We start from the raw sequence: 27,895 nt of genomic DNA on the forward strand, positions 1-27,895 counted from the left end.
AATAATAAGGGCTGTGGATTGTTTACTTAATCATATTTAGATTTTTTTTTAAATTTGGCTTGAATATTTTATTTAATGTATGATGGGGACACATGCAAACGTGTCAAGCCATGAGTCTAACAGGATAAATGGCATGATAGGCTTATTAAAGTGACGGGCAGCTGGATCTAATTGATGACACTTATGACAAATCCTGTGAGTCCCATGTCACCTAGATTAACCAGCAGATGTTGGTACACGTAATCACGCACAAGACACTTAATAAATATATTCTCAGATCTGTGGGAGGCTAAAGTTACCCAGTAAAGAAACGTGTACAGTTACTGATGTGTCATAATTTGCTTTTGATTTTGATGATTAATTTGTACTTCTTACCATCAGGTATTAGTCATTAGAACAGAAACATGTATACAAAAGGTACAAATTAATAAACTTTCACCACCTGTATGATTTAAAAGCTAATAAATGTAATATACACAGCCAGATGTTTTAGAATTAGACAAATGCTTAACGGTACAAACCAAATGTGATCACTTTTTGAAGTTTTTCACAATTGCCGAACTGCAAATAGAACAATAATTATGCAAGACTTTTGTGACAGACAATGTTGTAGCAAAATCTTTTGCACCGTTATTTAGTTTACAGTTGAATATGATAATAAAAATCCCAGAAACTCTGCAGGTTATGAAAAATAGCCTGAGAGAGAGCGAGAGAGAAGAGACACAAAAGAGTTGTCAAATGTCTTTAAAAGCAATGATGCATTAACACTGATCTGCTTGGCTGGCAGATAAGGAACATGAAAACACATGAATGGGAGAGCGTGCCAAATCAGTTTTGTGGCAACTTGTGCCAGGACTAGACTACTCACAATACTTTAGAGAAGTGAAAGCGGATTACATATAAAATGACCATGCCTTAAACAATATGCATTTCACCGTACAAGTTCAATACTAAGTCCATTTTTCAAAAGGTCAACAGAGTTCATTCTTCCAATGAAAACGCCAGGCACGGTCGATAGCTATAACAAAGGCGCGTAAAGTCCTGTCAACCATTATCCTTTGGCAACATTTGAGATAAACAAATGCACATGGGTGTCATACAATGCGCCAACAATGACCAACAACAGCGCGCGATTTAATCAAACCGCGGGCGAAAATTCAGTTTGTTTTAATCTCGTTCGACATTAACATGTTTTTAATTTCTGACAGCGATGTGTTGATTCATAAACAACCGAAAACGCCACAAAAAAATTCGTTCTTAATGATAACATAATGGCAGTCGAGTGAAAATACGACACGGAAGATGCGTGTAGTTAAATACCCCAACAGTACACAATGCCGTCCTGTCTTCCGCACTAGACTCGATAAACACTGCGAGGCATTTAACCCTCATCCTTTGAAAAACACGCATTTATAGGCATCACATATGTCAGGCTACCCGAGTAGGTTGTAATTATCAACAGGTTCGGGACATTAGTGCGGTTTCGACAAGCGGACGCGGACTGATAGTGTGATTGTTTTCATTTTCCGTCGAGGCCTAAACAGCGCGCCGCCGCGGGCCTTGGTGAGGCAGCGCATCGGCCCTCACTACGCTGTCACACGGCTTATTTTTTAGCACTTACCGGGTCCGAGCGCTTCCATGGCCGAGGGCTCTCTCTCCGTCTCTGTCCCGGCCTGGCGGCTCCGTACCGACACTGAAATTGGGGGCGGTATCTCGAAGCTGAACGTGGCTAATTTAAGAAATGGAAGGATGCGTAGATGTGCAGCACTCTACTTTAGCTGCGTTGTCTTTTGAGTGATTTAAAGCAGATCCGTGGGATTTGTAAGTGCGCATGCGCGGGGACGCGAAATTCGGTTGGTGGACGCGCACATCGACACACAAGGAAAATGATAAAGGTTTGGGCGGTGAGGTACTCGCACGCGCAGTTCCACAGTCTCTCAGTCAAGTGGAGTGTTGAATAATTTTTTTAGGAGCAGTTTGTGGCATAAACGTTTCTAGGTTGATAAATTGAACTATTCAGCTGATTTTTTTTAAATTCAGGACAGACCTACAGCACGTGCACAATTTCATTTGTAAGTGACATTTGGCACGTGTATTGACTTATAGGAAATTAATTGTGGATTGGCAAAGCGTAAATAATTGCCATGTATTTTTTTAGAAGTCATTTATTTTTTTACGTACATTTTCATTCAAAGTGCACTCATATGTTTCTTGCCCCCAATGAAAATTGGTCTTGTTTGCTGGAGTTCTGTTGTTGTCCATTTACAGTCAACTTTGACCAATCCGACACGTTTTAGATGTTTTAGCCTGACCAATCAGCGCAGCTAAGGAGCGCCTAACGACTGTGCATCCAATGGCTAAGCTCGAAAATAGTGACGCAGGCTGTTAAAGAAAAGCGCTCTAGAGCAGCCCGCGAAGAGTTGAAGTTTAATTCCTTTCCTACCATCGGGCGGGAGATGGATGTGTACGTTTTGGCCTTATAAAACTAAAATTTAAGCTTGGACCTCATGAGGTTTCACGTATAAATATTGCGTTTTTATACGTTTATTCGTTTCTGGAGTTATTTGTTTCCGCTGTTAATGTGGTTTTGTACCGGATAAAGCTCGACACAAAAGATGAGCTCTCTTCTCTTTGAGCGGGTAACGTATCAATGGACATACAAGTTATCGTTAATAACTTTAATTATTCTTATTAACAGCTACATTTGCTGAATATATACAACTTAATAGCTATTTTACCAAATAGGTGAAAGTCATTTTGAATAAGTTCATATAGCATTGCATTGCACTAGCCAGCTTAGCTAACGTTATTCACCCTGTCGTTTTGTAGTAAGCGACAGGCTACTGCAGTCAAGCCAGCCGCCACTCCGAAAAAGACGGTCAAACTAGCCCCCCGTTTTTTTCTGTGTGCACATAAATGAGACATTACGGTAAATGCACGAGAGGAATGATTTCAAAATAAAAGTTTCTCACTAAATCTGCTGATATTTCTGTTGCATTATGTGTCTGTTATAAGGCATTGCTAGGGTATTATGGTTGGTTGCTAGGCTGTTTCTCTTGCATTCTGTGTGGTTGCTAGGGTTCTATAAGTGGTTGCTAGGCTGTTTCTGTTGCATTCTGTTTGGTTGTTAGGCTGTTTATGTTGCATTATGTGTCTGTTTTAAGTAATTGCTAGGGTATTATGGGTGGTTGCTAGGCTGTTTCTCTTGCATTCTGTGTGGTTGCTAGGGTTCTATAAATGGTTGCTAGGCTGTTTCTGTTGCATTCTGTTTGGTTGTTAGGCTGTTTATGTTGCATTATGTGTCTGTTTTAAGTAATTGCTAGGGTATTATGGGTGGTTGCTAGGCTGTTTCTCTTGCATTCTGTGTGGTTGCTAGTGTTCTATAAGTGGTTGCTAGGCTGTTTCTGTTGCATTCTGTTTGGTTGTTAGGCTGTTTATGTTGCATTATGTGTCTGTTTTAAGTAATTGCTAGGGTATTATGGGTGGTTGCTAGGCTGTTTCTCTTGCATTCTGTGTGGTTGCTAGGGTTCTATAAGTGGTTGCTAGGCTGTTTCTGTTGCATTCTGTTTGGTTGTTAGGCTGTTTATGTTGCATTATGTGTCTGTTTTAAGTAATTGCTAGGGTATTATGGGTGGTTGCTAGGCTGTTTCTCTTGCATTCTGTGTGGTTGCTAGGGTTCTATAAGTGGTTGCTAGGCTGTTTCTGTTGCATTCTGTTTGGTTGTTTGGCTGTTTATGTTGCATTATGTGTCTGTTTTAAGTAATTGCTAGGGTATTATGGGTGGTTGCCAGGCTGTTTCTCTTGCATTCTGTGTGGTTGCTAGGGTTCTATAAATGGTTGCTAGGCTGTTTCTGTTGCATTATGTGTCTGTTTTAAGTAATTGCTAGGGTATTATGGGTGGTTGCTAGGTTGTTTCTCTTGCATTCTGTGTGGTTGCTAGGGTTCTATAAGTGGTTGCTAGGCTGTTTCTGTTGCATTCTGTTTGGTTGCTAGGCTGATTCTGTTGCATTCTGTGTCTGTTTAAAGTCATTGCTAGGGTATTATGAGTGGTTGCGAGGCGGTCTCTCTTGCATTCTGTGTGGTTGCTAGGCTGTTACTAGGGTTGTATGCGTTGTTCCTAGGTTGTTTTTGTTGCATTCTGGTTACTTGCTATGGTATTGCTAGGGCTTTTTAAGTGGTTGCTAGGGTATAGCTTTGGTTTTGTATGCGATTGCTAGACTGTTGCTAGGGTATATGGGTGGTTGCTAGTCTTTTTCTTTTGCATTCTGTGTCTGTTTAAGTCGTTGCTAGGGTATTATTGGTGGCTGCTAGGCTGTTTCTATTGCATTCTGTGTCTGTTAAAAGTCATTGCTAGGGTATTATGGGTGGTTGCTAGGCTGTTTCTCTTGCATTCTGTGTGGTTGCTAGGCTGTTTCTATTGCATTCTGGGTCTGTTTTAATTCATTGCTAGGGTATTATGGGTGGTTGCTAGGCTATTTCTGTTGCATTATGTGTCTGTTTAAGTCGTTGCTAGGGTATTATGGGTGGTTGCTATGATGTTTATGTTGCATTCTGTGTCTGTTTTAAATCATTGCTAGGGTATTGTGGGTGGTTGCTATGATGTTTATGTTGCATTCTGTGTCTGTTTTAAATCATTGCTAGGGTATTGTGGGTGGTTGCTAGGCTATTTCTATTGCATTCTAAGTCGTTGCTAGGGTATTGTGGGTGGTTGCTAGGTTGTTTCTATTGTATTCTGTGTCTGTTTTAAATCGTAGCTAGGGATTTATGGGTGGTTGCTAGGCTGTTTTTGTTGCATTCTGGGTCTGTTTTAATTCATTGCTAGGGTATTATGGGTGGTTGCTAGGCTATTTCTATTGCATTATGTGTGGTTGCTACGCTGTTACTAAGGTTTTTTAAATGGTAGCTATGGTATAGCTTTGGTTTTCTCTGTGATTGCTAGACTGTTGCTAAGCTATATGGGTGGTTGCTAGGTTGTTGTTCTGGCATTCTTTGTGGTTGCTCGGGAATTATGGCGGTTGCTAGGCTGTTGCTCTGGGGTTCTGTGTTGTTGCTAAGTTGTTGTTGTGGAATTCTGGTTGGTTGCTATGCTCTTGCTCTTGTTTTCTGGGTAATTGCTAGACTGTTGATAGGGTTTTATTGGTTATTGCTAGGCTGTTGTTGAGATATTATGGTGCATGACTATGAAGTTGCTAGCATATTAAGGGTGGTTGTTAGGCTGTTGCTGTGACATTCTATGTGATTGCTGGGCTGTTGCTAGGCTACGGTATTTAAATTGGTTGCTAGGATATTGTTATAATTTCTTGGTGATTGCGAAGTTGACCTTTGCTAGGGTATTTTAGGTGGTTTATAAAATTGCTAGGCTGTTCAGGGTAGTTAACACAGAACTGTTATGCGTATAATAGAGAGTCAGTGAGTGAATGATAGGTAGTTGCTACAGCATTATGGGTGGCTGTTAGTGTTACTAGTTGCTGGGTTTTTCAGGGGATTGACAGAGCATTGCTATATAGTTGATATGGTATTTAAATGAGAAGGTTCTAAAATATCCAACACATGCTGTATTTTTATATATTTAGTTAGATGTTAAAGGAACTACCTGTTTCCAAAGAATCATTCCATCTCTGAAAGATGGTACACCATCTCAGGTTGTCACTCATGCAGTATCATCACAGTCTGATATGCTGTTTTTAAAATAGACACCTCTAAGATGTCCTATACACTCTGTATTTTCTATACATTTAGTTAGATATTAAAAGAAAACTACCTGTTTGCACAGAATGATTTTACCTCAGAGTGACAGTATACCATCCAAGGGTGTCACTTACACCGTATCAGGCCAATCTGATATGGAGTTTGTAAAATATAGCTCTCCAAAATAACCCAAATACACGTTTATTTTTATAAGATCAAATAGGTGCTTAAAGGAAACTACCTGTTTTCACAGAATGATTTTACCCCAGAGTGACAGTATACCATCGGAGGGTGTCACTTACACCGTATCAGGCCAATCTGATATGGAGTTTGTAAAATATAGCTCTTCAAAATAACCTAAATACATGTTTATTTCTATAAAATCAAATAGATGTTTAAAGGAAACTACCTGTTTGCACAAAATAATTTCACTTCAGAGTGACAGTATACCAACTCAATGTGTCACTCACACCGTATCAGGCCAATCTGATATGGAGTTTGTAAAATACAGCTCTCCAAAATAACCTAAATACATGTTTATTTCTATAAGAACAAATGCCTGTTTAAAGGAAACTACCTGTTTGCACACAATAATTTCACTTCAGAGTGACAGTATACCACCTCAAGGTGTCACTCACAAAATTTCAGGCCAATCTGATATGGAGTTTGTAAAATACAGTTTTCCAAAATAACCCAAATACACGTTTATTTTTATAAGATCAAATAGGTGCTTAAAGGAAACTACCTGTTTGCACAGAATGATTTTACCCCAGAGTGACAGTATACCATCTGAGGGTGTCACTCACACCGTATCAGGCCAATCTGATATGGAGTTTGTAAAATATAGCTCTCCAAAATAACCTAAATACATGTTTATTTCTATAAGAACAAATGCCTGTTTAAAGGAAACTACCTGTTTGCAGAGAATAATTTCAGTTCAGAGTGACAGTATACCACCTCAAGGTGTCACTCACAAAATATCAGGCCAATCTGATATGGAGTTTGTAAAATACAGCTCTCCAAAATAACCTAAATACATGTTTATTTCTATAAGAACAAATACCTGTTTAAAGGAAACTACCTGTTTGCACAGAATAATTTCACTTCAGAGTGACAGTATACCACCTCAAGGTGTCACTCACAAAATATCAGGCCAATCTGATATGGAGTTTATAAATTACAGCTCTCCAAAATATCATAAATACTTGATTGTTTCTATAAGATAAAATAGGTGCTTAAAGGAAACTACCTGTTTGCACAGAATGATTTTACCTCAGAGTGACAGTATACCACCTCAATGTGTCACTCACATTGTATCAGGCCAATCTGATATGGAGTTTGTAAAATACAGTTCTCCAAAATAACCCAAATACACGTTTATTTTTATAAGATCAAATAGGTGCTTAAAGGAAACTACCTGTTTGCACAGAATGATTTTACCCCAGAGTGACAGTATACCATCTGAGGGTGTCACTTACACCATATCAGGCCAATCTGATATGGAGTTTGTAAAATATAGCTCTCCAAAATAACCTAAATACATGTTTATTTCTATAAGAACAAATGCCTGTTTAAAGGAAACTACCTGTTTGCACAGAATAATTTCACTTCAGAGTGACAGTATACCACCTCAAGGTGTCACTCACAAAATATCAGGCCAATCTGATATGGAGTTTATAAATTACAGCTCTCCAAAATATCATAAATACTTGATTGTTTCTATAAGATAAAATAGGTGCTTAAAGGAAACTACCTGTTTGCACAGAATGATTTTACCTCAGAGTGACATTATACCACCTCAATGTGTCACTCACATTGTATCAGGTCAATCTGATATGGAGTTTGTAAAATACAGTTCTCCAAAATAATCTAAATACACGTTTATTTTTATAAGATCAAATACCTGTTTAAAGATAACTACCTGTTTGCACAGAATAATTTCACTTCAGAGTGACAGTATACCACCTTAATATGTAACTCACACAATATCAAGTCAATCTGATATGGAGTTTGTAAAATACAGCTCTCCAAAATATCATAAATACTTAATTGTTTCTATAAGATCAAATAGGTGCTTAATGGAAACTACCTGTTTGCACAGAATGATTTTACCTCAGAGTGACAGTAAACCATCTGAAGGTGTCACTTACACTGTATCAGGCCAATCTGATATGGAGTTTGTAAAATATAGCTCTCCAAAATAACCTAAATACATGTTTATTTCTATAAAAACAAATACCTGTTTAAAGGAAACTACTTGTTTGCACAGAATGATTTTACCTCAGAGTGACGGTAAACCATCTGAAGGTGTCACTTACACTGTATCAGGCCAATCTGACATGGAGTTTGTAAATTATAGCTCTCCAAAATAACCTAAATACATTTTTATTTCTATAAGAACAAATACCTGTTTAAAGGAAACTACCTGTTTGCACAAAATAATTTCACTTCAGAGTGACAGTATACCACCTTAATGTGTCACTCACACCGTATCAGGCCAATCTGATATGGAGTTTGTAAGATACAGCTCTCCAAAATAACCTAAATACATGTTTATTTTTAAAAGATCAAATAGGTGCTTAAAGGAAACTACCTGTTTGCACAGAATGATTTTACCCCAGAGTGACAGTATACCATCTGAGGGTGTCACTTACACCGTATCAGGCCAATCTGATATGGAGTTTGTAAAATATAGCTCTCCGAAATAACCTAAATACATGTTTATTTTTAAAAGATCAAATACCTGTTTAAAGGAAACTACCTGTTTGCACAAAATAATTTCACTTCAGAGTGACAGTATACCACCTCAAGGTGTCACTCACAAAAATCAGGCCAATCTGATATGAAGTTTATAAATTACAGCTCTCCAAAATATCATAAATACTTCATTGTTTCTATAGATAAAATAGGTGCTTAAAGGAAACTACCTGTTTGCACAGAATGATTTCACTTCAGAGTGACAGTATACCACCTCAAGGTGTTACTCACAACATATCAGGCCAATCTGATATGGAGTTTGTAAATTACAGCTCTCCAAAATAGCATAATACTCAATTATTTCTATAAGATCAAATAGATGCTTAAAGAAAACTACCTGTTTGCACGGAATAATTTCACTTCAGAGGGACAGTATCCCATCTCAGGGTATCACTCACAACATATCAGGACAATCTGATATGGAGTTTGTAAAATACAGCTGTTCAAAAGAATTTAAATACACATTGTATTTTAAAAACTCTGCATCAGATTGACTTGATATTGTGTGAGTGACACCTTGAGGTGGTATACTGTCATTCTGAAGTGAAATTATTCTCTGCAAACAGGTAGTTTCCTTTAAAAATCTATTTGATCTTATAGAAATAAACATGTATTTAGGTTATTTTGGAGAGCTGTATTTTACTAACTCCATATCAGATTGTCTTGATATTGTGTGAGTGACACCTTGAGGTGATATACTGTCACTCTAAAGTGAAATTATTATGTGCAAACAGGTAGTTTCCTTTAAGCATCTATTTGATCTTATAGAAATAATTGAATATTATGCTATTTTGGAGAGCTATATTTTACAAACTCCATATCAGATTGGCCTGATACAGTGTAAGTGACACCCTCAGATGGTATACTGTCACTCTGAGGTAAAATCTTTCTGTGCAAACAGGTAGTTTCCTTTAAGCACCTATTTGATCTTATAGAAATAATCAAGTATTTATGATATTTTGGAGAGCTGTATATTACAAACTCTATATCAGATTGTCCTGATATGTTGTGACTGATACCCTGAGATGGGATACTGTCCCTCTGAAGTGAAATTATTTTATGCAAACTGGTAGTTTCCTTTAAACAGGTATTTGATCTTATAGAAATAAATGTGTATTTAGGTTATTTTGGAGAGCTATATTTTATAAAATGCATATCAGATTGGCCTGATACGGTGTAAGTGACACCCTCAGATGGTATACTGTCACTCTGAGGTAAAATCATTCTGTGCAAACAGGTAGTTTCCTTTAAGCACCTATATGATCTCATAGAAATAAACATGTATTTAGGTTATTTTGGAGAGCTATATTTTACAAACTCTATATCAGATTGGCCTGATACAGTGTAAGTGACACCCTCAGATGGTATACTGTCACTCTGAGGTAAAATCATTCCGTGCAAACAGGTAGTTTCCATTAGGCACCTATTTGATCTTATAGAAACAATCAAGTATTTATGATATTTTGGAGAGCTGTATTTTACAAACCCCATATCGGATTGGCCTGATACGGTGAGAGTGACACATTAAGGTGGTATACTGTCACTCTGAAGTGAAATTATTTTGTGCAAACAGGTAGTTTCCTTTAAACAGGTATTTGATCTTATAGAAATAAACGTGTATTTAGGTTATTTTGGAGAGCTATATTTTACAAACTCCATATCAGATTGGCCTGATACGGTGTGAGTGACACATTAAGGTGGTATACTGTCACTCTGAGGTAAAATCATTCTGTGCAAACAGGTAGTTTCCATTAGGCACCTATTTGATCTTACAGAAACAATCAAGTATTTATGATATTTTGGAGAGCTGTATTTTACAAACTCCATATCAGATTGGCCTGCTACGGTGTGAGTGACACCCTCAGATGGTATACTGTCACTCTGAAGTGAAATTATTCTGTGCAAACAGGTAGTTTCATTTAAACATCTATTTGATCTTATAAAAATAAACGTGTATTTATGCTATTTTGGAGAGCTGTATTTTACAAACTCTATATCAGATTGGCCTGATACAGTGTGAGTGACACATTGAGGTGGTATACTGTCACTCTGAAGTGAAATTATTTTGTGCAAACAGGTAGTTTCCTTTAAACATCTATTTGATCTTATAAAAATAAACGTGTATTTGGGTTTTTTGGAGAGCTATATTTTACAAACTCTATATCAGATTGGCCTGATACAATGTAAGTGACACAATGAGGTGGTATACTGTCACTCTGAAGTGAAATTATTCTGTGCAAACAGGTAGTTTCCTTTAAACATCTATTTGATCTTATAAAAATAAATGTGTATTTGGGTTATTTTGGAGAGCTATATTTTACAAACTCCATATCAGATTGGCCTGATACGGTGTGAGTGACATATTGAGGTGGTATACTGTCACTCTGAAGTGAAATTATTTTGTGCAAACAGGTAGTTTCCTTTAAACATCTATTTGATCTTATAAAAATAAACATGTATTTGGGTTTTTTGGAGAGCTATATTTTACAAACTCTATATCAGATTGGCCTGATACAGTGTGAGTGACACAATGAGGTGGTATACTGTCACTCTGAAGTGAAATTATTCTGTGCAAACAGGTAGTTTCCTTTAAACATCTATTTGATCTTATAAAAATAAACGTGTATTTGGGTTATTTTGGAGAGCTATATTTTACAAACTCCATATCAGATTGGCCTGATACGGTGTGAGTGACATATTGAGGTGGTATACTGTCACTCTGAATTGAAATTATTTTGTGCAAACAGGTAGTTTCCTTTAAACATCTATTTGATCTTATTAAAATAAACGTGTATTTGGGTTTTTTGGAGAGCTATATTTTACAAACTCTATATCAGATTGGCCTGATACAATGTAAGTGACACATTGAGGTGGTATAACGTCACTCTGAGGTAAAATAATTCTGTGCAAACAGGTAGTTTCCTTTAAGCACCTCTTTTATCTTATAGAAACAATCAAGTATTTATGCTATTTTGGAGAGCTGTATTTTACAAACTCTATATCAGATTGGCCTGATACGGTGTGAGTGACATATTGAGGTGGTATACTGTCACTCTGAAGTGAAATTATTTTGTGCAAACAGATAGTTTCCTTTAAACATCTATTTGATCTTATAAAAATAAATGTGTGTTTGGGTTATTTTGGAGAGCTATATTTTACAAACTCTATATCAGATTGGCCTGATACGGTGTGAGTGACACAATGAGGTGGTATACTGTCACTCTGAAGTGAAATTATTATGTGCAAACAGGTAGTTTCCTTTAAACATCTATTTGATCTTATAAAAATAAATGTGTGTTTGGGTTATTTTGGAGAGCTATATTTTACAAACTCCATATCAGATTGGCCTGATACGGTGTGAGTGACATATTGAGGTGGTATACTGTCACTCTGAAGTGAAATTATTTTGTGCAAACAGATAGTTTCCTTTAAACATCTATTTGATCTTATAAAAATAAACCTGTATTTGGGTTTTTTGGAGAGCTATATTTTACAAACTCTATATCAGATTGGCATGATACAATGTAAGTGACACATTGAGGTGGTATACTGTCACTCTGAGGTAAAATAGTTCTGTGCAAACAGGTAGTTTCCTTTAAGCACCTCTTTTATCTTATAGAAACAATCAAGTATTTATGCTATTTTGGGGAGCTGTATTTTACAAACTCTACATCAGATTGGCCTGATACAGTGTGAGTGACACAATGAGGTGGTATACTGTCACTCTGAAGTGAAATTATTCTGTGCAAACAGGTAGTTTCCTTTAAACATCTATTTGATCTTATAAAAATAAATGTGTATTTGGGTTATTTTGGAGAGCTATATTTTACAAACTCCATATCAGATTGGCCTGATACGGTGTGAGTGACATATTGAGGTGGTATACTGTCACTCTGAAGTGAAATTATTTTGTGCAAACAGATAGTTTCCTTTAAACATCTATTTGATTTAATAGAAATAAACATGTATTTAGGTTATTTCAGAGAGCTGTATTTTACAAACTCCATATCAGATTGGCCTGATATGTTGTGAGTGACACCTTGGGGTGGTACACTGTCACTCTGAAGTAAAATCATTCTGTGCAAACAGGTAGTTTCCTTTGCACATGTATTTGATCTTATAGAAATAAACAAGTATTTGATCTTATAGAAATAAATATGTATTTTAGGGTTGTGCCGATAGACGATAGTATCGTGTATCGACGATCTTCAGACATATCGGCAATGGCAGGCTTTCATGGCGATAGTCATGACGATAGTTGGCGAATGGTTATTATTATTATTATTATTATTATCATCATAGTTTTATATTAACACCCACAATTCATGCTTTTCCTCACATGAGGGTTTGTGGGCTTCACTTTACGTGGAGAGCTTGTAAAGAGAGAATTCCTTCTTGCACGTACCTGCACTTAATGCGCGCGTCTTGGTCTCCTTCTTCCACTAAATCCAGCGCGCCCCGTCATTAGCAGCTGCGCTTCTCTCTGTCACACGTGCACGCGCTCTCGCGTGTGTCCGAAGTCTAAACATAAACTAAAGTAGTAATCCTTATGTATTTGTTCAGTTTAATGCGTTTCATGCGAGCTGAGGCAAACTTTACTTTTTGTTTAAAATAAGACCCGCTGCATATTAGCGCCTCTCTCTCACTCTCGCGTACGTGCTGAAAGCTGCGCTCTGTCCGAAGTCAGATCACTAGGTATTAATCCTGTTTATGATATGCATTTCAAGGAGTTGTAGCAACACGTCCCTCGTGTTTAATATATGATTGTGTTTAAGATATGATCGCGTTCCGCTGGACCGATGCGTTTAAAAAGGCACCTCATGAGAGCACCACTGCTTCACACGTGTAGTCTTCTGCAACAGCACTAAACCAATGCATTGAATTGTTTGTATGTGCGCGCACGTGTGTGTGTGTGTGTGTGTGTGCGCGCGCAGATGCATGTTTTTACAGTTAAGTAATCATGATAGGGTTTTAATGATGCGCTCGCATTAATGGCATCAGGTTTAAGAAGGTTGCGGTCATGACGCTGTTGCTCTTGTTTTTTTTTGTCCACCCATCAAGTGACTTGTTAAAAAAGTAAAAGTAAAAAATTAACAAATAAAAAAATGAGTAAACGTCTGCCCCGCCCCCCCGATAATATCGTGTATCGCCGATCTCACAGGCTGACGATAGGACGATCTGAAAATAGGGCATATCGCCCAACACTAATGTATTTAAGTTATGTTGGAGAGCTGTATTTTACAAACTCCATATCAGATTGGTCTGATATGTTGTCTGTGACACCTTGAGGTAGGATACTGTCACTCTGAAGTGAAATTATTCTGTGCAAATTATTGACTTGATATTGTGTGAGTGACACATTGAGGTGGGATACTGTCACTCTGAGGTGAAATTATTCTGCGCAAACAGGTGGTTTCCCTTTAACGTCTAAATGAATGTATAGGACATTTTCGAACTCTCTATTTTAAAAACAGCATATCAGACTGTGATGAAACTGCAGGGGTGACAACCTGAGATGGTGTACTATCATTCAGAAGTAGAATGATTCTGTGGAAACAGGTAGTTTTCTTTTAATATCTAACTGAATGTATAGAAAATACAGAGTGTATAGGACATCTTAGAGGTGTCTATTTTAAAAACAGCATATCAGACTGTGTTGATACTGCATGAGTGACAACCTGAGATGGTGTACCATCATTCAGAGATGGAATGATTCTTTGGAAACATGTAGTTCCTTTAACATCTAACTAAATATATAAAAATACAGCATGTGTTGGATATTTTAGAGCCTTCTCATTTAAATACCCTATCAACTATATAGCAATGCTCTGTCAATCCCCTGAACAACCCAGCATCTAGTAACACTAACAGCCACCCATAATGCTGTATCAACTACCAATCATTCACTCACTGACTCTCTATTATATGCATAACAGTTCTGTGTTAACTACCCTGAACAGCCTAGCAATTTAATAAACCACCTAAAATACCCTAGCAAAGGCCTATCAATCATTTAGAAAGACACCGCCTCAACGTCGCAATCACCAAGAAAACATAATATCCTAGCAATCAATTTAAATACCGTAGCCTAGCAACAGCCCAGCAATCACATAGAATTAGGGTTGTGACAATTAATCGGGCAAATGCGCGTTTTCTCAATGAATGAATTTGAATGAATTACGGTGAAATGCAGGCACATCCAAAAGCCAGGGGCCGCTCTCGCTTAGAAACACCATTTGTGCCACAGAAGAAGTAGTATACCAAACACTATTCCAGGAAATGTCTAAAGGAATATTTATATCGCTGTTCTTCAGATTGTTTCAGGTATTTTCATGATAATAAAGAATATTTTAAATGATTGTGTTTGACGAGTGTTGCTTTTTTAAATGCACGTTATAAACGAGTCAAACTTGTAGTGATTTTAGATTGATAAGGACTTCCTACTGATCACGGAGCCGTAGTACATGCACAAGCTGTGCATGAAACACTGAATCGGAGCCTTACGATTCAGAATCGATTTCAGACAGGTCTTTTTAATGGGAGCGCGATGCATCGATGCACATCCCTACATAGAATGTCACAGCAACAGCCTAACAACCACCCTTAATATGCTAGCAACTTTATAGTAATCCACCATAATATCTCAACAACAGCCTAGCAATAACCAATAAAACCCTAACAACAGTCTAGCAATCACCCAGAAAACAAGAGCAATAGCATAGCAACCAACCAGAATTCCACAACAACAACCTAGAAACCAGAAAGAATGCCAGAACAGCAGCCTAGCAACCACCCATATAGCCTAACAACAGTCTAGCAATCACAGAGAAAACCATTTAAAAAAACCTTAGTAACAGCCTAGCAACCACACATAATGCAATAGAAATAGCCTAGCAAACGACCACAATACCCTAGCGATGATTTAAAAGAGACACAGAATGCAACAGAAACAGCCTAGCAACCACCCATAAATCCCTAGCTACGATTTAAAACAGACACAGAATGCAATAGAAACAGCCTAGCAACCACCTATAATACCCTAGCAATGACTTTAAACTGCCACAGAATGCAATAGAAACAGCCTAGCAACCACCCACAATACCCTAGCAATGACTTAGAATGCAATAGAAATAGCCTAGCAATGATTTAAAACAGACACAGAATGTAACAGAAACATCATAGCAACCACCCATAATACCCTAGCAACGGCTTAAACAGACACATAATGCAACAGAATAGCCTAGCAACCACCCATAATACCCTAGCAATGAATTAAAACAGACCCAGAATGCAATAGAAACAGCCTAGCAACCATGCAAAATGCAACAGATAAAGCCCTGCAACCACCCATAATACCCTAGCAATGACTTTTAACAGACACAGAATGCAATAGAAACAGCCTAGCAGCCACCAATAATACCCTAGCAATGACTTAAACAGACACAGAATGCAACAGAAACAGACTAGCAACCACCCATATACCCTAGCAACAGTCTAGCAATCATATAGAAAACCAAAGCTATACCCTAGCAACCACTTAAAAAGCCCTAACAATAGCACAGCATCAACCAGAATGCAACAAAAACAACCTAGCAACCACACATAAAACCCTAGTAACAGCCTAGCAACCACACAGAATGCAAGAGAAACAACCTAGCAACCACCCATAATACCCTAGCAACAATTTAAAGAACCCTAGCAACAGCCTAGCAACCAAACAGAATGCAAGAGAGACCGCCTAGCAACCACCCATAATACCCTAGCAATGACTTAAAACAGACACAGAATGCAACAGAAAAAGCCTAGCAACCAAACAGAATGCTACAGAAACAGCCTAGCAACCACCCATAATACCCTAGCAATGACTTAAAACAGACACATAATGCAACAGAAACAGCCTAGCAACCACTTATAGAACCCAACAACCACACAGAATGCAAGAGAAACCGCCTAGCAACCACCCATAATACCCTAGCAATGACTTAAAACAGACACATAATGCAACAGAAACAGCCTAGCAACCACTTATAGAACCCTAGCAACCACACAGAATGCAATAGAAACAGCCTAGCAACCACCCATAATACCCTAGCAACAGTCTAGCAATCGCATAGAAAACCAAAGCTATACCCTAGCAACCACTTAAAAAGCCCTAACAATAGCACAGCATCAACCAGAATGCAACAATAACAACCTAGCAACCACGCATAAAACCCTAGTAACAGCCTAGCAACCACACAGAATGCAAGAGAAGCAACCTAGCAACCACCCATAATACCCTAGCAACAACTTAAAGAACCTTAGCAACAGCCTAACAACCACACAGAATGCAAGAGAGACCGCCTAGCAACCACCCATAACACCCTAGCAATGACTTAAAACAGACACAGAATGCAACAGAAACAGCCTAGCAACCAAACAGAATGCAACAGAAACACCCTAGCAACCACTTATAGAACCCTAGCAACCACACAGAATGCAAGAGAAACAGCCTAGCAACCACCCATAATACCCTAGCAATTACTTAAAACAGACACATAATGCAACAAAAACAGCCTAGCAACCATTTATAGAACCCTAGCAACCACACAGAATGCAAGAAAAACAGCCTAGCAACCACCCATAATACCCTAGCAATGACTTAAAAGAGACACATAATTCAACAGAAATATCAGCAGATTAAGTGAGAAACTTTTATTTTGAAATCATTCCTCTCGTGCGTTTACCGTAATGTCTCATTTATGTGCACACAGAAAAAAACGGGGGGCTAGTTTGACCGTCTTTTTCGGAGTGGCGGCTGGCTTGACCGCAGTGACAGGCTTGTCAGGCCTGATAAAGAATTGCGGTTTATTTTATTTTTATCTACACAATAATTTCTTATTTGTTGTAACTCCTTTATTGCATTAAACCGTATTAGTTAACATTGGCTATTGTATGCTGGATCCATATTTTTTGTGTGGCACTTTACAGCTATGATCACCAAGGCAATATTTACATATCTTGCATGGCTGCCCAAATTAATGTGTATGAATGTTCTCTATACCCAATTTAATTATGCCTAAATGCTTCATAACCATGAATGTCATGTATGTTATCATTTATAGCCTGCTGATCCCCTTGTTGAGGGAGGATTAGCTGAGAGTGATTCGGACAGTGGAATGGGCTCACCTATGGACCAACCTGTGACTGACACAAACATGGCTATTGAAAATCAGCAAGGTATGGGTGGGTTAGAGTAACTCCAGTTTAATCATCTTTTTCATTCCCATACTGAGTGTATGACACTTGATGGTTAACTTTCTTAAATATATTGTGGATGTTGTAGATTCAGATGACGATGATATTGCAGTAAGTCGCAAGGGTCGTTGCCGAAAGGCATTGCAGGACAGCGACAGTGATGAAGAGCGGGAAGAAGCTGGAATGACGAATGCTCTGGTGCTGTCAGAGTCCAGCGATGAGGAGACAAAAAACAAAGATACAAAGAACAACAAAAAGAAGCCAGGCAGTAGAATATCACGCATGTCAATGGATAGTGAAACGAGTGAGCCTGAGAAGGAGGAGGATGTTCAAGTCAAACCTAAAGAAGCAAAGAAAACGAGGGAGAAGTCACAAAGACGCAAAGAAAAAGTCAAACGCAACGCTGACCTTGTAAAACGACTGAAAGACAAAACAGAGGTGTTTTTTGTAGGGGAACATTTTGCATTGACTGTTTTAACTTTTTTGTAGACATTTACCAACAATATTTCTGTTACAGGATGTCGCCCCGCTCAAAATACTTAATGATAGCGGATGTCTGCTGGGAGACTCTGATCTATTTGATGCACAACTGGAGGACGATTCTGAACACCATTCAGAGGAAGATGATGAAGAGTCTCTGAATGCCATCAGATCAGCTGTAAAAAAGAAGGCAAAACGCAAAGTGAGGACAGAATTCAATTGTCATTATTCAAACTATGCTAAAATGTACCTAAAAATCTCTTTTTGGAGCATTAAATCACTGATTGTTAAATTAATTTGAAATCCGTAGCCTCAGATGTCTGAGTTCAGTGGAGATGAAGAACAAGAGAACAAGCCACATCGAAAGGTGGAGTTTTTATTATGGTGACATTTATTATGGTGCTCATCTATTGTGCATTTATTAAAAAATATTGTGTCCTTAGGAGAGGAAGGCTGCTAAAGCCAGCAAGGAAGCCATTAGACAGCTTCACAGTGAGAGTCAGAGGCTGGTGCGAGGTCTGTTCACATTTGCTAACCGCGTAACATATTTTCCTTGTCTTAAAACTTGCACTGAAGTCTTTTATATCTTTGCAGAGTCCGTAGTCGGTCTACCATATCACATGCCAGAGCCTAAAACTATTGATCAGTTCTTCAGGAGAAGACCTCGCCCAGAGGGTCCTGCCATGGCTTTGCTTAAGTACGTATTTGGTATTGCTGTCTTTTTTTTATCATTTATACAGAGGAAATAACCAAGAGATTTGTTTTATCTGTCCACAAGGTCTGCCAAATACCAGGCTTGTGTTTTAGAGGCCAATGCATCACTCCCTCCAGATCAAAACCAAGCAAAGACCTCCCAACACCTGCCTGAGCAGGACTCAAATCCTCAAACAGACTCATCTGTGGCTACCACCAACCAGTCATGCACCACATCTCTTTCCTTAACAGATACCACTACCAGCACTCACCAGGATGCTCCTACCGATGAACAATCATCTCAAACAGAACCTGATATAAGCACTAAAGACCCCACGCTTGTGGGCAAGGAGAAAAACGTTCCCATTGAAGAAGCCGAACGTGTAGATCATGCACGGCAACAGATCTCGGCTGAGCGGATCCAGACCGAGGACTCTAGACAGCCTGCAGTAGCTGATCCTGCCCCTCAGGTGCTAAAACCTCGAAAGGATAAGCTGGCCAGGCTAAGAGAGCTTGGTCTAGATCCTCCACCAGTAGCAAAACTGCATGCAGATGAGGGGGCTTTTGTTCAACTGGAGCTGCCTCAGGAAAACCCAGGTGAGATTGTAGAGACCGGATGGTTGTCATATTTAATTCCCTCGCCTGATGACTGATGGTTATATGTGTGATGCAGCTCTGAAAGCACTACAGGAACGGTTTATGAAGCACGTCCAGCCCATTGTCCGTCCTAAAGGAGAGCGCAAATTGCAACTTAGCGTGGTGAGAAAAGACAGCGCACCCTCTGGAGAGGAGAAACTGCACACTGAATCCATTACAGTCACTGTCAATGAGGAAGAGGAGGAGCCTGCAAGAGCAAAACCAGGTACATGTCTGACAATGCTCTGATTTACGAAAGGCGTTTAAATGTGTTTCTGCCTTACACACATTGATAATCAATAAATGTGTGCTCTTTCTTCATAGGTGAGAAACTGGTTCTTTTGAAGTCTCGTTTGCAGCAGGCCATGGCTAACCGCAGGAAAGAAGAAAGGGAGCGCAAGGCTGCTCTGCATCGCCTTGACAACGAGGATTGTGATGTAGAGGAAGAGGAAGCTGAGATGACTGAGTCAGAGGATGAAGAGGTACCAGAAATACTGTAGACATTATGTGCATCAATCCAAAGTTATTTTTTATACATTTCTACTACAAATCTACGAAGCCCGGCAGGTCACCCCTTGGAGAAAAGAAAACAAGACCTGCAAATCCGTGATCATGGTTTTGTAATTCGTCCCCTCAGTTTATAACCCAATACTCACAGATTATTAAACTGTTCACTCCGTTTTGCAAACTGTACCCATTGATTTGTAGTCCGCCCTTATTTTAGAAATCTCTAGTCCACCAAGCAAGACAACAGCTCCATGGTAAAGAACACAATGCGTTTAAAACTTCATTTAAAAAAAAATATTTTCTAAAAAATTATAGCGTTGAATGACGTAACTGTCTCAACTTTCCGAGAGGAGTAGGTAAAAACCAATTCCATACGAAAAATGCACAGATTTTTTCATTTGGTCTCTGGCTGAATGCAATTTTACATAGTTATTTAATAACATATTAACAAAAGAGTCTTAAAATAATTATATAAAATTGCATAACTTTTTAAATTGCATGATGTGTTTAATTTAGCATTTAATTTAAATATTTTGTACAACAGAAGCACGTTTAAAGTTAGGAAAGTACATAAAACAAGCTTAACACAGTAAAAACTTCATTAATTCCTGAAAATATCCAACAGGAATAAGAAGGGTGGAAAGCATGAATAAAAGGAACAAAGCAATTTCTAAAATGAGGGGCTACAAAACCATGGGGACTGATTTCAAAAGCATGCGCACGGTTTATGAATTTGTGGGTACGGATTGCAAAACCTGAGGGTACGGTTTACAAATCTGAGAGCACTGATTGTTAACTCGTGTGTACGGTTTATTAATCTGTGGGCACGATTTATATAACTGAGGGGACAAATTACAAAACCGTGATCATGGATTTGCTGGTCTTGTTTTCTTGTTCTCTGTACATATCTATTGGTGCTGTTTCATTGCATAGTACCCCACGGTTAAATTTTGGGTGCTTTTCCACTGGGTGCAGTACGTTGTACTCTATACTTTTTTTAGTACCACCTCGGTTGGGGTTCCAAGTGACCCGAGCTGATACCAAAACATGACGTGAAAACACTGTTGATCACTGATTGGTCTGAGAGAATCGTCACTACCAGTGTCATCACTTTAATGTAAAAGATTAGCTTTACCTTCATGCTAGCTTGCGTCGTCTTGAGTAAACCTGTTATCAGCTGTGCTTTGCTGTAAGTTCCCAACTACTGTTTACCGATGGAAAAACATCCACAGGTTGAGAACCAGGAAAACCATACCAGGTTTTTTCCAGACTTGCAGTGTGTGGCGGCACATTCGCGATGCCCACATCCACATATATGCTTAAATGCAACTTAAATGAGGCTCAGCGGAGTGCGCCGACTGATGCCACAGGTGTTTGTACAGAAGCTGTCATGTGAGACAGAGGTTAAGTGATAAACAACAAATTATTGTGGGGGTCAATTTTAATTTGTGGCGGACTGAGAAATAAATGAATATATGGGGATTCCAACCACTCACTTGTATGATGTCACAGCAGTAGGCAGCGCAAATATAACGACACGCCTATAATCCCTCACACTCTGAAGTGTTACTAAACTCGATGGAAAGGCTAACCAAGTCAAATTGGGGTGAGCTGACCTGACCTAAACCGTGGGGTAATATGCAATAGAAAAGCACCATATGTCCCTTTTAGAAACATTTTGTTGAGGATGACTCTAACATGCGTAGTTATCCATAAATGTCTGCTGAAATAAACTTTTTTCTTTATCAGGGTATTGATGAGTTGTTAGGGGATGGCAGTGCAGATGAGGAAGATGAAGCTGTAGAGAAGGAAGAAGGTGAAGATAAAGTTTCTCTGAAAACATGCCCCTCCCCAGGCTTTAAAAGTCCCTCTCCCACCCCAGCAGACACTGACGGGACACTGATGCTCTTTGCTGGCAACTCCTGCTCCCGCACAGGGTGTGTGTGTTTTTTAAATCATAAGTGTGTGTGTTGCAGGCTCTGACCTCAAATCCTATCCATACTTATTGAATGTCTATGTCTAGTGATGGTGTGAGAAGATCAGGACCAGTTGGCCAAGAAACTGACAATAAAATTGGTGAGTGCAAATAGATCTTCCCCTTCCACTTTTGCCTACATAAGGATTTTACTTGCTGCTCTTACATTATTCTGGCATAAATAATATGTTTAATTGTAATTAAATGTTTATTGACATTATAATGAAGTTTTCTGTTTGCCTCACAGAGGAGGATGATACTTCTTCAATGGCTAAGGACAGCAGTCATAACAGCAGCTTTGAGCTAATGGGTTCAATGATTCCTTCATATCAGCCAGTCAATAGAGCTCCAGGCAGGGGTCTGTCTGCCAGTGCGTTCCGCTCTCCTTCCCCTTGCCTTTTCAGACCCAGTTTTCTTGGCTCGGCTTCAAAGGTGAGGTACTCTTCATTGACATTGTGAAGATTGTGACCTTGTCTGTAAAATTCAGGTTTCACGTGTATCAAATTAGTGGCGTTAAAATGAAAATGAAAGCTATTAACGTGTTAATTTTGACAGCCCTGGTTTTTATGCATCATTGACGTTATCGTTCACATTACCATCGTGATGCATCAATAAAACTATTAAATTAAATGACTAGTTTGGTTTTCACCCACATTTACATTTATACAAGCTCTTAAAATTATTAAAAGCTTCTCCTTTCAATTCTTTATCCCTCAGAGCTCAGGTAAACTGTCTGAGCCCTCCCTCTCTCTCCCTGTGGAGGACTCACAAGACCTTTACGCACCCTCATCTCCAAGCGAGTCTGCCCTACCTCCAGCTGGGGACTCCCAGTGTCGCTTCTCGTTGGAGGAGGACACCCACTCTCAGCTCCTGGATGCCGATGGCTTCTTAAACGTTGGTCCTCGCGGTGCGCCCAGCCGCTCACACAAGCGGCAGCTTATACTAGACAGCCTGGATGAAAACGCCATGGATGCTAACATGGGTGAGCTTCTAGGGCTCTGTTCTGGGGGTTTCAGCTCAGGGCAGACCAAGCCAGGGGCATCACAGCCTGGAACAGAGGATGAGCTGCTGGGACTATGCTCTGGAGCGTTCACCACACAGCCTGAAGAACCAGCCGGCAGGCCAAAGGAGAAGAACAAGGTCTTGAAGCCGGAGGAGCAAAGAGGGGATAGTAATGGCAGTTCAGATACAGACATGGATCAGCTGCTGGCTCTCTGTTCTGGGAAGTTTACAGGAAGTCCATGTAAGTTTTGTTTTGTTATGCCTACTGGAGGGTCAGTGTTTACGTGTTTATCTTTTGATGTTTTTTATGGTAAACTAATAGTGTTTAATCTTGTGTTTTAGCTGCTTCTTCCATGCGCTCGGTCTCCAGTCCAGAAAAGTCTTCAGACACAAAGCGGTATGACAGACTTTTAAGCCTAATATGATTTAGTACTTACTTAATCCAAACATAATTGCTTTATAATCTTTATTTCTTACCTGCACGCACAGGAGCAAAAACATAATTGAAGAAGAGGAAGAGGAAGGTGACTGTGAATTCCGACTCATGTCTGATGTTGACAGTCTTAGTGAGAAGGTATTTGCTCATTGGATTTTTCATTTTTCCTGCATATTATTTTTGCAGATCTGAACATTAAACAATGCAACTTTTCTGTTAAAAAGCATACTTGTGTTTTAAATAAAGGAGGAAAATGAGGATGAATCTGATGCTGAGGGGGAGGACATTGAAAATGAGGAGGAGGAAGAGGAAAGAGAAGCAGTCTTTGGAAAACGTCCTGGAAAAAAGAAAATGTAGATATCTTATTTTTTTAAACTGATTACAAATGTTTTAATATTGATGAAGTGTTAAAGTGACTGTTATTGTTGTCACAGGCGTTTGGCAGAGTTTGTGGATTCAGAGGCAGAGCTGTCAGGCAGTGATTTAGGCAGTGAGGATGAGGATGATGAAGGTGGTGATGAATATGAAGAGGAAGATCTACAAGAGGAGCTTCCGTCAGATGAGGAGCTGATGGACCAAGTTAACAAAATTCACATGTAAGTAACATTTCCTCACATCTCCTTCGCCTTTGTTTTTTTTAGTAGCTGGTGGAACAGGAAAGCATTTGTTCCCCTAACTGACAAAACAGCTGAAATTCTTGTTAGGTAGGTTTGTAAGTGTAGCTAAGTGCACATGGAGCAAGCATGGCCACTTGTGCATTTAACTATAAAATCCAGACTTATTGGTGTTGTAACACAAACATGGCACAAGGGGGAGCCAGGCTAATCATTTAGTTAGGAGGTGCTGCTGATAATTTTGAGTTACACTCAAAAGTGTTATACATATAGTCTTAAGACACCTTAATAAATTAAATTGCTTCTAGTGTAAATTGTTAACTTTACAATATCCTATTATTAGGAATTTGAGGGTCAATTTGTTTTCTCAACAGGAAGCATGTGTTAGATGATGATAAGAGACAACTGCGACTGTATCAGGAGCGTTACCTTGCTGATGGTGATCTCCACTCCGACGGACCTGGACGAGCTCGTCAGTTCCGCTGGAAAAACATTGGTGAGCTTGTCATGGTCACATGTCTTAGAGTATTCTGATACCAATATTATTGTGTGACCAAACCGTCTAAAGAGCTGCAGCAAACCTGCTTTTTAGTTTATAAAAGTGACTTTCCTTTGACCAGATGATAACTTTGAGTTTGGTGGAATGGATCTTAATGGAGAAGAGGAAGAGGACGATGAAGAAATCGATCAAGTGGAGTTACAAAGACGCAAAGAGCGATTAGAGAGGGAGCAGTGGATAAGAGAGCAGGTATGCATTGCAAAAAATACATTTCTGTTTCATGATTATGTTCACGTGACTGACATTTTCTTGGTCCGTAGAATAAAACTCACGCAAAAAAGGAGGAAGATGTGGATGAAGATGACGATGAAGAAAAGATTGGAGATGAGGATAGTCAGTTTATGAAGCTTGCCAAGAAGTTCACTGCCAAGACCCTTCAAAAGAGAGGTGAATATATAAAAATGAATTTTGTTACTTAAGTATTCATAAAAGTACAAGGCTTCCGTGTAGTCTCGAACTTTGTGTTTAAAGGTGCAGTGTGTAACTTTTAGGAGGAGCTCATGACCGAAATGCAATATAATATACATAACTATATTTTCAGTGGCGTCTAAAGACCTTACACAATGAACTTTTATGCATTTAAACATGCTGTATGCGTATTTTTAAGCCCTTCCCACACTGTGGAAAAATTCCATCAACGCAACATACCTATTTTTAATACCTTGTAATGAGCCGTTTTATCTATATACACTGCTTGTCCCCTTACATTAAAGCTGCCATTTTGCACCACCATGTTTCTACAGTAGCCCTAAATCGACAAACTACTCTACAGAGCGTGTTTCGTCTCTGTTGTCTCAGATGACATGTATGTCCTTTGGCGGCTACCATAGCTTCTTTATGCGTTTTGAAAGGAAGAAAGGAGCTGTAGACAGAGTCGCTGGTTTGAATTCTCCACTTCACCACTAGATGCTGCTAAAATAAATACACCGCACCTTTAATGATGAGAATTTTTTTTAAATGGGCTGTAGCAGTACATAACCCTAACCCTTGTTTGACCTATTATGGATGTTCAGCACACCAGTATAACTACAAAAGCATGTTTAAAGTTTATCTTTCCTTATAACAGATACTCCAGCCGTTCCTCAAGAGAAGGTTGCTCCCAGTGCAAACCAGTTCCGAAAACCATTTGAACCCCCTGTGGTCAGTACCCATGCCATTCCTTAGCACAACTTCTTCATTCACCCTCCTTTCTTTATGAATTACTTGTTAAGAAGCTGCATTGGTTTTTAGAATTGAAGTGTAATTTATTCAGATTGCTTTAGTGTAGGGATGTCCAAACTCAGTTCTGGGGAGCCGGTATCCTGCAGAGTTTAGCTGAAACTTCCCTCAACACACCTGCCTGAAAGTTTAGTCTCTCTAGGAAGACCTTGATTAGTTGAATCAGGTGTGTTTGATAAGGGTTGGTGCAAAACTCCAGAAACGCCGGCTGTCCAGGAGCACCCCTGCTTTAGAGGATATTCTTTTAACAGATTTTGAATCTATTGTGTTTTATATCTCCAGGTCAAAAGGGGCTCATTGCTCAGTCAGCCTCGATCAATGTTGCAGAAGTTAGCCAGCATATCTGACAGCAACCCTTTGGCCCCTCGTAACTCAAGAGGTTTCCTCTTCCAAACACTGTCACCGGAAAAAGCAACCCCCACATCAGATGGGCCCAAAAAACAGGTATGTTGTTTGATCACAAGGGTTTCTATGACCCTTCTTTAAAACGATACCAATAGTCATCAAATTTGCATCAAACCCCACCCACTATTTTAAATCACCTCTCATCCTTTTATGGTCATCCTGTCTTGCAGTTAATAATGCTACCACAGGATGGAGCCCTAGTCATGATGATTGATTTAAATTATGAGCCTACCAGTTAATGTCTCAGCAATACATATGTTTTATTGTATAATGGTATATTAAAATACAATATATATGAATGTTTTATATATCGGCTTAAAACATGAGTCAATTAACTTGTATTGTACTACAGATTAAGAAGAGAGGACTTATGGACTCCTTGGGCCCTGCCGCCAAGCGACCTTGTCCTGGGACTTCCCTTAAACCCGCAGGACCACCACGAAGTATTTTCAGCTATCTGGAGAACTGAAAGTTTGTTTCCAATAACCAGTATTATTGGCAATTAATGCAATGTCAAACTTTTCTATTGTTTATACCAAATCCCACGATTGTATGTTTTAAAGTTTGCCTTGGCTTTGCTTTATATTTTTATCATGTAAATATTGTGATTTGTGAAGTGATGTAATTTTATTTGTTTTTATAAATTGTAAATTAAAGTGTATTTTAAATGAGCCTGGTACATTATCGTTAATTTTTAAAAAACATCTGGTGATGTTATGGGATCACTTTAAAGGAAGTTAAGGGTGGTCCTTAGCACACAGTCCCTCAGGCCACGAGTTTCTCCTTTTGAAAAGCTCAAACTCTTTGTTTGGACAGGGTTTAGTTAATCTCAGTCCTTCCAATGTGTGAGCATCATTGGTTGGCAATCTCAAGTCTCTCATGACCTGCCTCTTTTGTATCTGTAACTCATTATGAGAGTGCTTTTAATCAGGCCCTTCTAAGCTCCTCAGGAGAAGAGCTGGGGTTCCTCATTAAATTTTCTGTTTTGTGGAGGATTGGTAAAATGGATCAACCTTGCTCCAGGGTGGACACAAGCACTGCCTGTAATTGTCAAGAGAATACAGAGATGTTAACATTATTGCAGTTCTGGATTATTCTGACTGCAATTTTAAGAAAACTCAGTTCTTGCTACACACTAAGCGACTTTTCCATATTAACCATGTTCTTAAAAATGTTTTCCTGAAAACAATTGACCTTGTTAAACTATAAAAAAAACGAATTTCATGGTGGCTGCCAAAATGCGTAGTCCATGTACATGGAGCGCTCCTGGGCAACTGGTTGAGTCTGCAGTAGCTGCCGTAGTGAATCGGAGTTGTGACTTTTGACAACAGTGCCAGGGGTTTGTACCTCTGGGCTCTGTCCCTGCTCAAACTGCTGGCTGGGATTGAAGACATGCAACTGAACTGAGAGAAATGGGTCATAACTCCAAGCTGCACATGTTCACGCAAGGTCATCCTAGGTACTGGCAGGTTCTTCCTGCAATTTATCATGGGTATGATGGACACAGTCCATCTTGTTTTTATATTTAGGGACATAATCTTTTTCCCAACCCCCAGTGTTTTGCAGATAATGCATTGCAGAACTGATTCAGTGAGTGTTAAAGCTCATTTTACGAGGGCACTTTGTCAAGCATCTCTTGTCTCTTGCTCTCATCTTCATTCTGCGGATTGTTTGCCTGATGTAGATGA

At 39.0% G+C, this 27,895-nt stretch overlaps 2 protein-coding genes across 7 annotated transcripts in view; one reads left to right on the forward strand and one right to left on the reverse strand.

Annotated features, from left to right (window-relative positions):
- Window positions 1-1,798, reverse strand: part of ago4 (argonaute RISC component 4) — a 19,011-nt gene extending 17,213 nt beyond the window's left edge. For all 4 annotated transcript variants that reach the window (XM_065290243.2, XM_065290235.2, XM_065290229.2 and 1 more), the window contains exon 1: window positions 1,622-1,798. In XM_065290243.2, coding sequence (XP_065146315.1) covers window positions 1,622-1,640 — 19 coding nt within the window. In that variant the 5' untranslated portion in view covers window positions 1,641-1,798. The remainder of the gene's footprint in view (window positions 1-1,621) is intronic.
- Window positions 1,799-1,975: 177 nt separating this feature from the next.
- Window positions 1,976-26,878, forward strand: LOC135779481 (claspin). 3 transcript variants are annotated; one of them, XM_065290196.1, is made up of 24 exons: window positions 1,976-2,639; window positions 17,550-17,664; window positions 17,771-18,120; window positions 18,200-18,364; window positions 18,473-18,529; window positions 18,606-18,678; window positions 18,757-18,859; window positions 18,941-19,452; window positions 19,529-19,717; window positions 19,816-19,973; window positions 21,748-21,935; window positions 22,022-22,074; window positions 22,221-22,405; window positions 22,691-23,216; window positions 23,318-23,372; window positions 23,453-23,549; window positions 23,658-23,764; window positions 23,846-24,007; window positions 24,400-24,521; window positions 24,646-24,773; window positions 24,845-24,971; window positions 25,651-25,724; window positions 26,085-26,246; window positions 26,560-26,878. In XM_065290196.1, the coding sequence occupies exons 1-24, from the start codon at window positions 2,616-2,618 to the stop codon at window positions 26,674-26,676; spliced, it is 3,849 nt and encodes a 1,282-aa protein (XP_065146268.1). In that variant the 5' UTR covers window positions 1,976-2,615; the 3' UTR covers window positions 26,677-26,878. The 3 variants fall into 3 exon arrangements, with proteins under 3 accessions (XP_065146268.1, XP_065146276.1, XP_065146282.1); XM_065290204.1 differs by having other exon boundaries at window positions 23,465-23,549; XM_065290210.1 differs by having other exon boundaries at window positions 1,976-2,519.
- The last annotated feature ends 1,017 nt before the right edge of the window (window positions 26,879-27,895 follow it).

Source organism: Paramisgurnus dabryanus, chromosome 19, assembly GCF_030506205.2.
Source record: "Paramisgurnus dabryanus chromosome 19, PD_genome_1.1, whole genome shotgun sequence".
Taxonomy (NCBI): domain Eukaryota; kingdom Metazoa; phylum Chordata; class Actinopteri; order Cypriniformes; family Cobitidae; genus Paramisgurnus; species Paramisgurnus dabryanus.

Coding starts and splice junctions, on each gene's coding strand:
- LOC135779481 (XM_065290196.1), top strand. CDS start 2,616: ATGAGCTCTCTTCTCTTTGAGCGG. Junction 23,373..23,452: donor AAGTCTTCAGACACAAAGCG/GTATGACAGACT, acceptor TTTATTTCTTAC/CTGCACGCACAGGAGCAAAA. Junction 24,972..25,650: donor CAAGACCCTTCAAAAGAGAG/GTGAATATATAA, acceptor TCCTTATAACAG/ATACTCCAGCCGTTCCTCAA.